Source organism: Orcinus orca, chromosome 18 (assembly GCF_937001465.1).
Source record: "Orcinus orca chromosome 18, mOrcOrc1.1, whole genome shotgun sequence".
Taxonomy (NCBI): Eukaryota; Metazoa; Chordata; class Mammalia; order Artiodactyla; family Delphinidae; genus Orcinus; species Orcinus orca.
Window position 1 is genome coordinate 63,269,744 of NC_064576.1, and position 15,559 is coordinate 63,285,302.

General features: G+C 42.3%; 1 protein-coding gene across 1 annotated transcript in view; it reads left to right on the plus strand.

The window, feature by feature from the left end:
* LOC101286035 (phosphatidylinositol 3,4,5-trisphosphate 3-phosphatase TPTE2) overlaps window positions 1-15,559 on the plus strand; it is a 61,011-nt gene that overhangs the window by 35,450 nt on the left and 10,002 nt on the right. The window contains exons 15-16 of the mRNA XM_049701084.1: window positions 2,025-2,130; window positions 7,872-7,963. Coding sequence (XP_049557041.1) covers window positions 2,025-2,130; window positions 7,872-7,963 — 198 coding nt within the window. The remainder of the gene's footprint in view (window positions 1-2,024; window positions 2,131-7,871; window positions 7,964-15,559) is intronic.

Sequence of the window (15,559 nt, forward strand, 5' to 3'; positions counted from 1 at the left end):
ATATTCTCAATAACTCAATGAGTGGGCACCATTATGATTCCCATTTTATAGACTGGGAAATCGAGGTTCAGGGAAACTAACTTTTTGAACTAAGAACTCAAATCCAGATCTTTCAGACTCCAAAGCCCGTTATTTCCCATCCTGTGCACAGCTTCTCATTTGGATTGCCTTTACTATACGGCCCCTCGAACCCAAGTGAGAGATGGTTGGGAATTCTTAAGGAATTGTGGATATGGCCATGAAGGAGAGTTTTCTTTGAGTGAAGTGATGAAAGCTGATACCCTTGGCCTAGTTAGCAGAACACTGTAACTGCTGGCTCTAGACATTTCATTTGGGATCAAACAACTCAGCCTTATCCATTCATACTTTTCTGCCAAACTCAAGCTACACAAGGAAAAAAAAAAGATAGCCATAGGCTATAAGTAATACATCGACTTATTGAAGCCCAGCTCGAATCATGCCATTTCACGCTCAAAATCCATAATGGCTTCTGACTGCCAATGGCAGCACATATATTTTAACCTGGCACTCCCCGTCTAGATTTGATTTTTCCAACCGCTTCTTCCACTATGTGCATCACACGCTCTAACGCGTTTGGATTGTTCCCCGTTTCCCAGCCTGTTTATACTTTACACCCACGTGCTCACGAGGGCCCTTGTCCTGGAGTCCCCTTGCCCTCCCAGCCTGAGGTAGTCTCCTGCTTTTTCAGGAGTTCTTATAGCCCTTTGTGTTCCTTTTAGGGACTAAGTTGCTTTACATTATTTTCCAGCCATTCGAAGTCGTGTCTTCTCTACCCTCTTTGCACGCCCATGTCTTGCCCATCTTTCCACCCTGGCAGCCCAAAGTGCCTCGTATAGTATCTCCTTTGTCTGTAGTGAGTGCTTACTAAATAGATGTTGGTTTTATTAACTTCTGCTACATGCGCCTGTTGTTCTGGGCTGTAGGGGAAAGAAGAGTGAGAGCAAACGCAGCTACAGGGCCATGGTAGGTTACAAGCCTTTAGTGGAAGGTCAAGAATCTGGTGGCAGGAGCCAATGGGACGTTAGAGGTAGCTCCTTCAGGCACATCTTCCCTTCCCCATTTCCTCTGCAGTCACGTGCAGTGTCTCTAACTTACTGCAGGACTGGCACACCCTAGGCTGCAGCTGAGTCTCTTCTGATTCACTGGGCTAGCAGTGCAGGGGCCCGGCCTCAAGGGCTGTGTTGGCGAGGCCCCAGGACAGAGTTCCCTGTGTGTGCGGCAGTAATTCTCAGACACCATCCCCTCCTGATCCTGCAGTGTGGCCATTCCATGCACTACATACATTTCATCCACCCCTGAGTTAAGAGCTTGACTGGTCCTTTCCAATGCAGAGGATGGTGGTTAATTTTCTTAACACTTCCCAACGGATGGGGAAGAGTCTATGAACTTTTCAGTCCGGTTGATTCTGTACCAGAACTCTTAACTTCTGGAAGAAAGGAGAGCCCTTGTGAACGGCTTGCCACAGGAGATGGACTAGGCTAAGAGAATCCCCAGGCTTCCTTGCAAAAATGGAATTGGGGAAACGGGAAGCGGAGAGATGCTCACTGGCTGGGACTGGAGAAGAATGTGAATGTGCTGCTGGCCTATGGAGCTCTCCCGCTGAGCTGTTACATCTTCCCTTCTCTCATGCCGAGGAGGCTACTGCTCCCCAAAGCACAAACCTTCCTTTAACTCAGCCACAATGAAGCTTCCACCCCAGGCCGACCTCTCCCACATTTGCAGTTAATGGCATCTTGCTGTCATGTTGTCCCAGCTGTTTTGTTGGTTCCAGTCAGTTGCACTCTCAGTCCCAGCAGCCTCTAAGCAACACCTGGCTCCTTTCTTGTTCCTTGCCTGTTGCTCTTCATTCAGTATTTTTTTTCTAAGGTAGATATTTAGTCATGAGGCAACAAATGCCTAGTTCCATAATGGCACCCGGTCAATGTTTCCTTCATCAATTATTTTCCTTAAAAAAATCAGGACTTTTTACCTCCACTTAAATCGAGACTTCTGTTGTTTTGCAGAATAGATTTGTTGGATATTTTGCAATGGTGAAAAATACCTACAATTTGACTCTTCCTCCAGTGAAAAAACTCACGATGGAAAAAATCATTATTTATTCAATTCAAGGTAAGTGCTTTATGTATAATTGGAGAATTGGCAGGAGGGCCAATGTTCTTACTATTCGGGAGGGTTTTCTCATGGTTATATACAGAGACAGTCCCAATGCATAGCTGTCTTTTTGTGTAGCCTCAGGTATAAACCCCTCCCCCTGGAATTGCCCATCAGCCCAGCGCTGCTGTGGCCACGTTACCACTGCTTAGGTGTCCTCTCCTTTCCTTTCCCATCACCAATTTGGGGGGCTCCATCCCCCCCTTCCCTTTCTCCTGTTCTCATTGCTGCTCTGGCCTCAGCCCAGGGTGTCCTTTTCAGAGTAGAACCTCTGAGAGTAAAGGGAGGGAAGGTCCCATGAGACCTGGAGACCACTTCTTCCTCATGCCCATCTCTGGTTCAGGGTTGTCTTGGGAGATGCACCCCTGTATCATTTTCTTTCCTAATCCTCTCAGAAACCTTTTTTTAATTCTTATCTCCTGATCTCTCCCTTTCCCAGCCCTCTTCCCCCATAGCCCCCTCTCCCCCAGCAGCTCCATCAGGATGTCTTAAATACCCGAACAGCAAATGAATTTTGTTGCCACAAATTCTTCTTGCAAATAACTGCTGAGCACTGCTTTGGGCCAGGCCCCCTGCTCGTGTTTCTTTGCCCTTCAGGAGCCCCTGAATGTAAGCAGAGGAGAGGAAGGTACACAGATGAAGAGCTGACCACAGTGTTGGACAGCTTCCTAGGAGAACAGCACTTAGGTCTTCCGAACCTACAGGAACACAAAAAAGGGTTGGGAGAAACCTGGCCTCTGCGGGGGGCGGCTCTCTCAGCCCCCTAGCTGTTACCAGTTCTTACCAAGAGTAAAAATCCTTATAAACTTGAAAAGAGCTGACGATGCCTGCTTCAGGAGTGTAAGGAGAAAGAGGGACCTGCCGTCGCCCTGAGAGGCAGAGATATTGGTCAGATCGTCCACCTCTGGGACTTGAAAGACAAGGAAGGAGGGGAGAGGAATGGGCCTCAAGGCCCTGTCTCTATTTCTCTGTCACCCGCCTAGCTTCCCTGTACAGCTCACCCTCAGGGAGGTGGAAACAGGGGACTCCTCAGTGTGGAGGCGCAGCAGGAGGTGATGCTTCTGATTCCCTAAAGCAACAGCAGCTTGTGGAGCGCGAGGCGCGGTGCTGAGTGCCGGGCCTCTCCTGGGCCCGGCTGCGGGGCGAGGGCGCTGGTGTCCACCCACATAGCCTATTGCTTTTAGCCCTCTGAAGAGTCACACAAAATAAGATCTAGACGTGTATTTTTTAACGCTTCGTCCAATTATTCAGAAATAAGAGAACCCTTTAAAATATATGTAAAAACTGCATAGTCAAAAAAAAATTTCAATTGTTAGTTAAAATATAAAATGCTTTTTTCAAATTATTTACGTATTTCTCCCCTCTCCACATGCCCGCATCGCCGCCACTGCTTGGCAGGGGTGAGGAATTGTGAGAGTTACACGAGCAGATTGCATGGGTTTCTGGCTTCCGGAAACAAACTTCGGCCCAGCAGCATGGTTTCTGTGGGAAATTTTGGTCTAGATTTCCAAACAAGCGTTGTGCGGGCAGACCCTGGAAACACAGCCTGTTCCAGCAGGAGGCTGCCTGTCTGTATACAGGAGCAACTGTGCGAAGGCTTTGTGGGCTGCAGAGTGCTCTATGAGGTCCATTCTGTGATGTGTGTGTGTCACGTATGAGGGACAGGGCTGGATTGGAGCCTCGCTCCGAACACCATCTGCCTTCAGACGTCCCCAGGGTAGAGCCAGGCTTGTCCGGCAGCTGGTGGGGGGGAGGGGATAGCAGTGCCTTGTTCCCCATTGTTTCCTGTAGAAAGTGCAGTGTGAGAGGCAACCCAGGTGGCTGTTGGAGCAGTGTCTTCCTCTAGGAAACTGAAACTCAGCTCTAAAGCCAAGTTGGTGGCGTGAGAGCCTGTTTTGTACCTGAGTGTATCCTCTCCCTCAGGGTCCTCTTGGTTAACGGTGGGAATCCAGGCATCCCTCGTTTTATTGCTCTTTGCTTTATTGCGCTTCACAGACGTTGCACTTGTTCAGAAAATGAAAGGTTTGTGACATTTCTGAGTTGTCAGATGATGGTGAGCAGTTTTTTTTTTTTAGCAATGTGGCAATCAAGTTCTTTTATTTAATGGTTTGTGTTAGAATTTTATGTATTTATTTGGCTGCGTTGGGTCTTTGTTGCTGCTCGCCGTATTTCTCTAGTTGTTACTCTTTGTTGCGGTGCACGGGCTACTCATTGCGGTGGCTTCTTTTGTTGCAGAGCACGGGCTCTAGGTGCGCGGGCTCAGTAGTTGTGGCTCATGGGCTTAGTTGCTCTGCGGCATGTGGGATCTTCCTGGGCCAGGGTTGAACCCGTGTCCCCTGCATTGGCAGGCGGATTCTTAACCACTGCGCCACCAGGGAAGTCCCGATCAAGTATGTTTTAATGAAGGTATGTACATAGTTTTCTTAGACATAATGCTATTGCACACTAAATAGACTACAGTATAGTGTAAACATAACTTTTTGTGTGCACTGGGAAAGCAAAAACGTTCGTGTGACTCGCTTTCTTGCGATATTCGCTGTATTGCAGTGGTCTGGAACGGAACCCACAGTATCTCCGAGGTAACCCTGTAACAGTATCTATACAAACCTCTGTGAGTATTAAACTATTCCAAACAGGCAAAAAGGCATTTAGTCTGATGGAGTTTTGATGCGTTTTCTCTAACGTGAACGGTGAGAATAGGAATAGTTTCTCAAACTTCTAAGCTTAAAAATGGTTTTAATAAGTTCTAGCATTTCATATACTGTCCCAGTCTGATATCATATCCTAAGACTGTGACTTCTCTCTTCATAGTTTGAATTTTACTTAACCTCTGTGGAGATATTGTTTAGTTAAAACTGTAAAGTGCAGATCTAGACAACAGAGGAACTAACGCAGATTTCTAAGTACTGCAGGTGAAAACTGGTGGAGAGTTTAATGGGTTTGGTTTCCTCATCTCAGGCTAACATAAAATAGAGGATTTTAAAAGTCTTATTTGAGATCCCTCATAAAGGCTTCCAGACAGAAAGTTGTGCCCTTTGCAGCTGTTCTTACGGTGTGGGCCTCGGCTGGCAGAGCCCACTTAAGAAGGCCTGCCTGGTATGCCAAAATTCTTGCTGCACCCACGTAAATAAGCAGGCCAAACCCAATGACAGCAGCCTTCTTTTGGAATAAGAATTATCCCCTTTGAGGGAGATCAAGGTGATGAAGTAGGAGGATGCTGAGCTTACCTCCCCCCATGAACACATCAAAAATACAACTACCTGTGGAGCTACCTGGAGGCTGGCAGAAAGGCCCTTCTACGGCTAAGGCTGTAAAGAAAAATCCACACGGAGTCTGGGAAGGGAGGAGAGGTGATCTGGTCGAGACCTGCACCCTTGGTGGGGGACCCAGACGTGGAGGGGGGTGTCATGGGCTTGGGGAGCCTCCCTGGGGAGCAAGGGGTTTGAGCCACACATTTGGCACTCCAGCCCTGGGGTCTGACACCAGGAGGATGAGTGCCCTTAGCTGCTTCGAAAGCCAGTGGGGCTCATGGGAGGCTGTAAAACACTGAGACCTCACTCAGAGAGTGCGTGCTTGCTTATACCCCCATCCTGGCAGACGCAGCAGCCTGAAAACTCTGACCAGGGAGAAAGCAGCCTTGGCCAGTGCTCGGTCGCTGCCCACGTTTAGGAGGACTGAAACTACTCCAGGGCAGGGACTGACACTGCCAGCAGGAAAGAAACCAGCTCAGCAGTGAGGCACCAACCCCTCCGGCCCTGACCCAGCCTCTAACCAAGGGTGCACAGTGGGGAAAATGTACAACCAGCACAGAAGTGCAGCCCCAAACCCTTGAGACCCCGCTGCACCCCAAACCCAGGTGGAGACTGCCGTCTCTCTCACACACAGGGTCGCACCCAGCTCCGGCTCCAGCCCCTCCATCTCCAGCCCCGCTTCCCACCAAGGTGATGGCTGCCACCGCACCCCAGGGGCCCATGGGACCTGTGCTCACTTCTCCCACCAAAGCCACTGAGCATACGCAGGCTGCACAGTCCTGCACAAGGGCACGCCTTCAAGACTGGGCTAGGTAACTGATTCACTTAATTTCATAGAGACAGAGAAAGGTAAACAAAATGAGAAGACAAAGGAGTATGTTTCAAATGGAAGGACAGCAACAACCAAAAAAAGCCCTAAAGAATCATCTTCCTTTGAGATTATGATCACAACAGACTGTCAGGAAAAAGTGTGATAGATTCTGAAATGGGCAGTGTCTTCTCTAGGCCCTCCTCCAGGGTTACCTTCACCTTTCATGGTCTTTAAGCTATTTTACAACCCTAAGGTGTAGAAAACTGATAATAATGCAAATAACTTTTGTACATAAAAATGCAAATTAGTTGTGTCTAGCAGAATGCAACTGATTATTGACCTGTTTCGTATTTATTTGTAAATTCATTTCATCATTCCTTATCTGCCCAGAAATGTGCAGTACTTTGAAACAGCTGTAGCATTTTACTGGTTCCTTAGTAATAAGTTAAAATTTTTGACGTGCTAAAAAATGCATGTACAGGACAGGGCTATGGCATGCAACAATTTCTGTAAAACAGTTGTTTGTGTGTATATACACACAGAAAACCTCTGGGAGAATATATATTCATATTTGATTATACAGGCATAAAAAACTAGAAACTAGTAATAGGGCTTAGCTGGGGCTGGAGAACTAAACAGGTGGGAGATAGGGAAAATGGAGACTTTTCAACTTCATGCCTTTTATACCTTTTATTTTTAAATCATGCAAATATACTTAAATTATTTAAAAAATTTTAAATTGTGTGGGAATTAATTTAAGCTCATAAAGCAATGCCCTTTTCCTGTCATGTGATAAGTGTTCGACTTGGTTTAGCTCTACGTTTCACTGACTTCTGTTGACATCCGTAGAAAGAAGTTCTGCAGGTGGATGGGACAGAGGGAACTGAGGCAAAGAAACTATGATTCCTCATGACAAATTAATTGTGTTAGTGAGAACAAAATTAAATGAACACAAAACAAACTTAATATAACAATTAAGAATGATGGATATATGACTTTATTAGAATATTTGTTTTAGTTCTGTACCTTTAGTTCTGTGCATATTTAAGTGAAATATGCAGGGTGGAAAGGAAAGCCGGAAAAACTAATTGGAGGCTTGAGAAACCAGCCCTTTCATGAAATGCTGAAGTAAGTGGGTCAATTAAATTGAAAAAAAAAAAAAAGGGAGAAGAAACCATTTGTCTGTAAATATATGCTGAACATAGCAGGAACGTTTGGATACAGCTCTCCTATATTTTCCATAAACTGGATTTAAACTAGGGCAAGAGGAATTTAGACTATTTATTATTAAGAAACATCACAATTAGAAGCCTGAAGAAAGCAACACATCAACAAGAAAGGTTGCACGTCCCCTTCCCTAATTTTTTTTTTCTATGAAGGTGAAGCGATGGGATTCTAAATCTTAGAAGCTGAACAATGTCTTTTTTTTTCCTCCAGCCTTATAAATTCTGCTTTAGGGGACAGAACTGAACTTTTGAAGCCTTGTCTTTCCAAGACAAAATCCATACAAGAGCCAAATGATTCAATATTGACACATTGTTAGCTGGGATAATTTTTTCTCTTTTTAATCTGTATTGTTAATTGGTGAGACATTTTGATCTTTGCTCTAACCAGCCTAACTTTTTAATTTCATTCAGGTGTTGGAAAAGGCAATGGAAATGACCTAAAAGTACAAATAATAATGCAACGAAAGCCTGTCTTTTTCTGTTCTGCTTCCAAAAACTGTGGGGTAAGAGAAAGCATGGAAACTGAAAATTCTAGTGTTTGTTTTAAATCTCAATGTCAAATCAGCATGTTGCCCTCCCCAGACCATCACTCACCACAGGGAGGGCCCGTGTTGCTTTCTGGTTACCATCCAACTTGGTGTCCCTGGGTTTGGATTTGAGTCAAGAGTTAAATTTATTGTTCAAAATAGTTTTCAGGGGAAATAGTTTTCCAGAATATATTTTCAGTTCAGAGTGGTGCTTTGCCTTTCCCTTTTCCACAAATGCCAAGCATGTTCCCAGGAATCTGTCAGAGTTTTAGATTCATGCATCTGGTCACTTTTAGCCATATTCTCTTCTTCTTGGTCATTTTTATTATATGGCACTGATTCTGAAATTTTAATGTGCATGAAAATCACCTAGAGACTGGTAAAGATGCAGATTCCTAAGTTATACCCCCAAAGTGTGATTCAGGAAATCTGGAAAGGGGCCCAGGAATCTCTAGACTTAGCAATGTCTCAAGTGATTCTAACTCAGATATCCTGTGGGACTGCACTGTGAGAAACAATGCAGGGGTGTATGGATTGGGGAGGAATCTCTTTGGGACCAAATGTCAGTTTTCTTAAAGGCTGAAGAAATGGTTAAGACTACAGACCTTTCCTGGAGCAACAGGAAAGCTTCCTTCATGGGTGTAAGAAATATAAACTTTTAAGATTCTTTCTCAGGCTTTGGTCTCTAGTTCTCCTATTACCTCTCCTCTTCCTTCTTTTTACTCCCCTGACCCCCGGGAGGGGGCACTCCCCCCAAGCCTCATCCCTGGCTTTCTGTCCTTATCTCCACACATACTCTATTCTTGGTTCTACACATCCGTTCCCCTACTTTCAATTATAATATCTTCTTTCATTCACTTGACACGTATTTATGAGCCCCATACACGGGGTAGACGCAGGAGCTGCAACGTGGGCATTCTCTACCCCAGCAATTCAAACACAGTTGTCAATCCAAATTTATCCAATGAACTTTTCATCTGCTTCTGCAAATGACACCAGCATTCTCTTACTCAGACTTTCAGATCTGGTATCATCTTTGATTCTCTCTTTGCCCGCGGCCCCTAGATCCAGTTAGTCACCAATTCCTGCTGATGAGACCACTGGAATCTCTCTTCACTTGCTCCCTTCCTGTCTGTTCCCATTGCCACTACCCGGTCCAGGACCTCATTTGCTCATGCCTAGACTTCTACAACGGTCTCCTTACCTTTGCTTTCTCCTTATACAGGGCAGTATATAGGGTCCTGCAATACGCATCCTGAAATACTGCTCTCATTGTAAAAAGCTGTAGCTAGAGCAGAAGACACACTGTGTACCCACGGTCAAAGCTAGTTAATATCTTTGGCGCAATATTCTTTTTTTTTTTTTTTTCTGGCTGTGAGGCATGCAGGATCTTATTTTCCCAACCAGGGATTGAACCCATGCCCCCTGCAGTGGAAGCGTGGAGTCTTAACCACTGGACCGCCAAGGAAGTCCTTCTGGCTCAGTATTCTTATCTGTAAAATAAAGGTTACATCTCAAGTGTTGTGAGGATTGAATTAGATAATATATGTGAAGTTGCTTTGTGAGTCATACATCACTAAATAAATGTTAGATGTGATAATTACCAGGCCAGCTTTATCACCTAGGAAATGCTCCACTATAACTTTCAACAACTTCATTCTTATTTTCCTGGGTCTTGAATTCTCAAGATATAGCCCTATCATACCTGAGCTTATTCGCATTAGTAACATGGCCTGCTGTCTCCATGCCAGGTAGACTGGGTCCCCTCTGGCCCTTGGAACACAACACTCTAATTTCTGCTTCCTGTTTTTGCTGGTCTTTTTCCCCTCCTCCAGCCCTGCCCTCCCAGTCCCCTGTCTGAACTGGATTCTCTTTACAGAGCTCCTCTTTTTTAAAAATTGAAGTATAATTGACATACAATATTATATTAGTTTCAGGTGTACAGCACAGTGATTTGACATTTTATATACATTATGAGATGATCACCGTATAGTTACCATCTGTCACCACCATTTAAAGTTATTACAACATTATTGACTATATTCCCTATTCTGTATATTACATCCCCATGACTTATTTATTTTATAACTGGAAGTTTATGCCTCTTAATCCCCTTCACCTATTTCACCCATCCTCCTATCCCCTGCCAACCACCAGTTTGTTCTCTGTATCTATGAGTCTGCTTCTGTTTTGTTATGTTCATTTGTTTTTTAGATTCTACATGTAAGTGAAATCATGCAGTATTTTTCTTTGACTTAATTCACTTAGCATAACACCTTCTAAGTCCATCCATGGTGTCACAAATGAAAGATTTCATTCTTGTTATGGATAATATTCATATATACATACATGTGCATATATATATATATATATACACACACACACACACATATATACCTCACATTTTCTTTATTGATGGACTTAGGTTGCTTCCATATCTTGGCTATTGTAAATAATGCTACAGTGAACATAGGGGTGCATATATCTTTTCGAATTAGTATTGTCGATTTTTTTTTTTTGGATAAATACCCAGAAGTGGAATTGTCCAATCATGTGGTAGTTCCATTTTTAAGTTTTTGAGGAACCTCATACTGCTTTCCATAGTGGCTGCACCAATTTACATTCCCACCAACAGTGAAAGAGGGTTTCTTTTTTTCCACACCTTCACCAACGTTATTTTTTGTCCTTTTGATAATAGTCATTCTGACAGGTATGAGGTGATGTTCTGGTTTTGAATTGCATTTCCCTGATGATTAGTAATGATCATTTTTTCATGTGCCCGTTGGCCGTCTATATGTCTCCTTTACAAAAATGTCTGTTCTAGGTCCTCTGCCCATTTTTCAATTGGATTGTTTCTTTTTTTGATGTTTCCTTTCTAAGTTGTATGAGTTATTTTTATATTCTGGATATTAACCTCTATTGGATACATAATTTACAAGTATCTTCTCCCATTCAATAGATTAGCTTTCCATTTTATTGCAGGATTCCTTCACTGTGCAAAAGCATTTTAGTTTGATGTAGTCCCACTTGTTTATTTTTGCTTTTGTTGTCCTTGCCTGAGGAGACGGATCCATAAAGGTATCACTAAGATCAAAGTCAAAGAGCTGACTGCCTGTGCTTTCTTCTAGAAGTTTTATGGTTTCAGGTCTTACATTCAAATTTTTAATCCATTTTAACTTTATTGTCATATGTGGTGTAAGGTAGTGATCCAGATTCATTCTTTTGCATGTTAACTGTCCAGTTTTTCCAACACTGCTTATTGAAGAGATCCTTTTCCACTTTGTATATTCTTGTCTTCTCTGTTGTAGATTAATTGACCATAAGTGTGTGGATTTTTTTCTGGCCTCTCTATTCTGTTCCATTGATCTATGTATTTGTTTTTGTTCCAGTAACAACTGTTTTGAATACTATAACTCTGTGATATAGTTTGAAGTCAGAAAAACTGATACCTCTAGTTTTGTTTTTTTAAAGATTACTTTGGCTATTTGGGGTCTTTTGTGGTTCCACACAGATTTTAGGATTCTAGTTCTGTGAAAAATGCTATTGGTATTTTAATAGGGATTACACTGAATTTGTATATTGCTTTGGGTAGTAGCATAGACATTTTAACAATATGAATTCTTCCAGTCCATAAGCACAGTATACCTTTCCATTTAATTGTGTCACATTTACGTCTTTCATCAATGTCTTATAGTTTTCAGAGTTCAGGTCTTTCACTTCCTTGGTTAAACGTATTCCTAATTATTTTATTCTTTTAGATGCAATTTTAAATGGGAGTTTCTTAATTTATATTTCTGATAGTTCATCATTAGTGTATTGAAATGCAACAGATTTCTATACATTAATTTTGTATCCTGCAACTTCACTGAATTCATTTATTTGAAGTTTTTTGGTGGAGTCTTTAGCATTTCCTATATATAGTACATGCCATCAGCAAATAGTGAGTTTTACTTCTTCCTTTCCAATTTAGATGCGTGTTATTTCTTTTTACTGTCTAATTGCTGGGGCTAGGACTTCTAATACTTGGTTCAATAAAAGCAAGAGTGGGCATCCTTGTCTTGTTCCTGATCTTAAGGAAAAGCTTTCAACTTTTCAACACTGAGTATAATATTAGCTGTGGGTTTGTTACATATGGTCTTTTTTTTTTTTTTTTTTTTTGCGGTATGCGGGCCTCTCACTGTTGTGGCCTCTCCTGTTGCGGAGCACAGGCTCCGGACACGCAGGCTCAGCGGCCATGGCTCACAGGCCCAGCCGCTCCGCGGCATGTGGGATCTTCCCGGACCGGGGCACGAACCCGTGTCCCCTGCATCGGCAGGCGGACTCTCAACCACTGCGCCACCAGGGAAGCCCCAAGTCTGGAATATTTTGATGAAGGATAGGTATTTACTCTTCTTTAAATGTTTGGTAGAATTCACCTGTGAACCTGTCTGGTCCTGGACTTTATTGGGAGTTTTCTGATTACTGATTCAATATCATTATTAGAAATCTACCTATTTGGATTTTCTATTTCTTCTTGACTGTTTTGGAAGATTGTGTGTTTCTAGGAGTTTATCTATTTCTCCTAGGTTTTCTAATTTGTTGCTGTAGTTTCATATGATCCTTTGTATTTCTATGGTATCAGTTGTAACTTCTCTTTCATTTCTGATTTTATTTATTTGGGCCCTCTCCCTTTTTTTTCTTGATGAGTCTGGATAAAGGTTTGTCAGTTTTGTTTATCTTTTCAAAGAACCAGTTCTTAGTTTAATTATCTTTTCTATTTTTAAAAAAATCTCTGTTTCTGTTCTGATCTTCATGATTTTTTCCATTCTACTAACTTTGGACTTCTTTGTTTTTCTACTTCCTTTAGGGCTAAGGTTAGATTGAGATTTTACTTGTTTCTTGAGTTTGGTCTGTATTGCTATGAACTTGCTTTTTAGAACTCCTTTTGCTGTGTCCCAGAGATTTTGGAATGTTGTGTTTCCATTTTCATTTGTCTTAAGGTATTTTTAAAATTTTCTCTGATTTCTTCAGTGACCCATTGGATTGTTTAGTAGCATGTTGTTTAGTCTCCATGTGTTTGTGTTTTTTTTCTAGTTTTCTTCTTATAGTCAATTTCAAGTTTGGTACTGTTGTGGTCAGAAAAGATGCTTGGTATGATTTTAATCTTAACTTTATTTAGACTTGTTCTGTGGCCTAACATGTGATCTATCCTGAAGAGTGTTCCATGTACACTTAAAAAGAATTATATTCTGCTGTTCGGGCGTAGAATGTTTTTTATAATTTATTAAGTTCATTTGGTCTAATGTGTCATTTAAAGCCAGTTTCTTTATTGACTTTCTGCCTGGATGATCTGTTCATTGCTGTAAGTGGGATATTAAAGTCCATACTATTATTGTATTACTGTCAATTTCTCTCTTATGTCTGTTAATATTAGCTTTACCTATTTAGGTATGCCTATGTTGAGTGCATAAATATCTACAAGTGTTATATACTCTTGTTGGATTGAACCCTTTATCATTATGTAATGCTTTTTTTCCTTGGTCTATTGTTAGAGCCTTTTTTTGTTTTGTATACATTTATTTATTTATTTATTTTTGGCTGCATTGGGTCTTCGTTGCTGTGCATGGCTTTTCTCTAGTTGCAGCGAGTGGGGGCTACTCTTTGTTGCAGTGCACGGGCTTCTCATTGTGGTGGCTTCTCTTGTTGCAGAACACAGGCTCTAGGCACGTGGGCTTCAGGAGCTGTGGCATGTGGGATCAGTAGTTGTGGCTTGCGGGCTCAGTAGTTGTCGCTTGTGGTCTCTAGAGCGCAGGCTCAGTAGTTGTGGCACGTGGGCTTAGCTGCTCCATGGCATGTGGGATCTTCCCAGACCAGGGCTCGAACCTGTGTCCTCTGCACTGGCAGGCAGATTCTTAACCACTGTGCCACCAGGGAACTCCCACAGCCTTTGTTTTTAAAAATTGGTTTTATTTTTGGGGATTTTTTAAATTGAATTATAGTCGATGGACAATATTATATAAGTTACAGATGTACAACATAGTGATTCACAATTTTTAAAGGTTATACTTCATTCACAGTTATTATAAAATATTGGCTATATTCCGTGTTATATAATATATCCTTGTAGCTTATTTATTTTATACATAATTTGTACCTCTTAGTCCCCTACCCCTATCTTGCCCCTCCCCCTTCCATCTTCCCACTGGGAACCACTAGTTTGTTTTATATCTGTGAGTCTGTTTCTTTTGTTATATTCCCTAGTTTATTTTTTATATTCCACATATAAAGGATATCACACAGTATCTGTCTTACTCTGACTTATTTCACTTAGCATAATACCCTCAAAGTCCATCCATGTTGTTGCAAATAGCAAATTGTTCTTTTTTATGGCTAAGTAGTATTCCACTGTGTGGTATATATGTGTGTGTATATATATATCTTTATCCATTCATCTGTTGATGGACATTTAGGTTGCTTCCATATCTTGGCAATTGTAAATAATGCTGCTATAAACATTGGAGTGCATGTATCTTTTTGAATTAGTGGGGTTTTTTTCTGTATACATACCCAGGAGTGGATTGCTTGGTCACATGATAGCTCTATTTTTTGGTTTTTTGAGAAGCCTCCATACTATTTGCCACAGTCACTGCACCAATTTACTTTCCCACCAACAGTGTATGAAGGGTCCCTTTTCTCCACATCCTTGCCAACATTGGTTGTCTTCTTTTTTTTAAATCTTTATTGGAGTATAATTGCTTCACAATACTGTGTTAGTTTCTGTTGCATAACAAAGCAAATCAGCCATATGCATACACGTCCCCATATCCCCTCCCTCTTGAGCCTCCCTCCCACCCTCCCTATCCCACCCCTCTAGGTCATTGCAAAGTACCCAGCAGATCTCCCTGTGCTATGCCGCTGCTTCCCACCCGCCAACTATTTTACATTCAGTAGTGTATGTATGTCGATGCTACTGTCACTTCACCCCAGCCTTGCCCTCCCCCCCATATTCTCAAGTCCATTTTCTATGTCTACCTCTTTATTCCTGCCCTGCAACTAGGTTCATCAGTACCATATATATATATATATATATTTTAGATTCCATATATATGTGTTAGCATACAGTATTTTTCTCTTTCTGACTTACTTTGCTCTGTACGACAGACTCTAGGTCCATCCACCTCAGTACAAATAACTCAATTTTGTTTCTGTTTATGATTAATATTCCATTGTATATATTGCCACATCTTCTTTATCCATTCATCTGTCAATGGACATTTAGGTTGGTTCCATGTCCTGGCTATTGTAAATAGTGCTGCAATGAACATTGTGGTACATGCTTTTTTTTTTTTTTGGCTGTTTGGTCTTTGTTGCTGTGCATGGGTTTTCTCTAGTTGCAGTGAGCAGGGGATACTCTTCATTGCAGTGCATGGGCTCTCTTCGCGGTGGCTTCTCTTGTTGCAGAGCACGGGCTCTAGGCGCCTGGGCTTCAGGAGTTGTGGCTCGTGGGCTCTGGAGCGCAGGCTCAGTAGTTGTGGCGCACAGGCTTAGTTGCTCCGCGGCGTGTGGGGTCTTCCTGGACCAGGGCTTGAACCC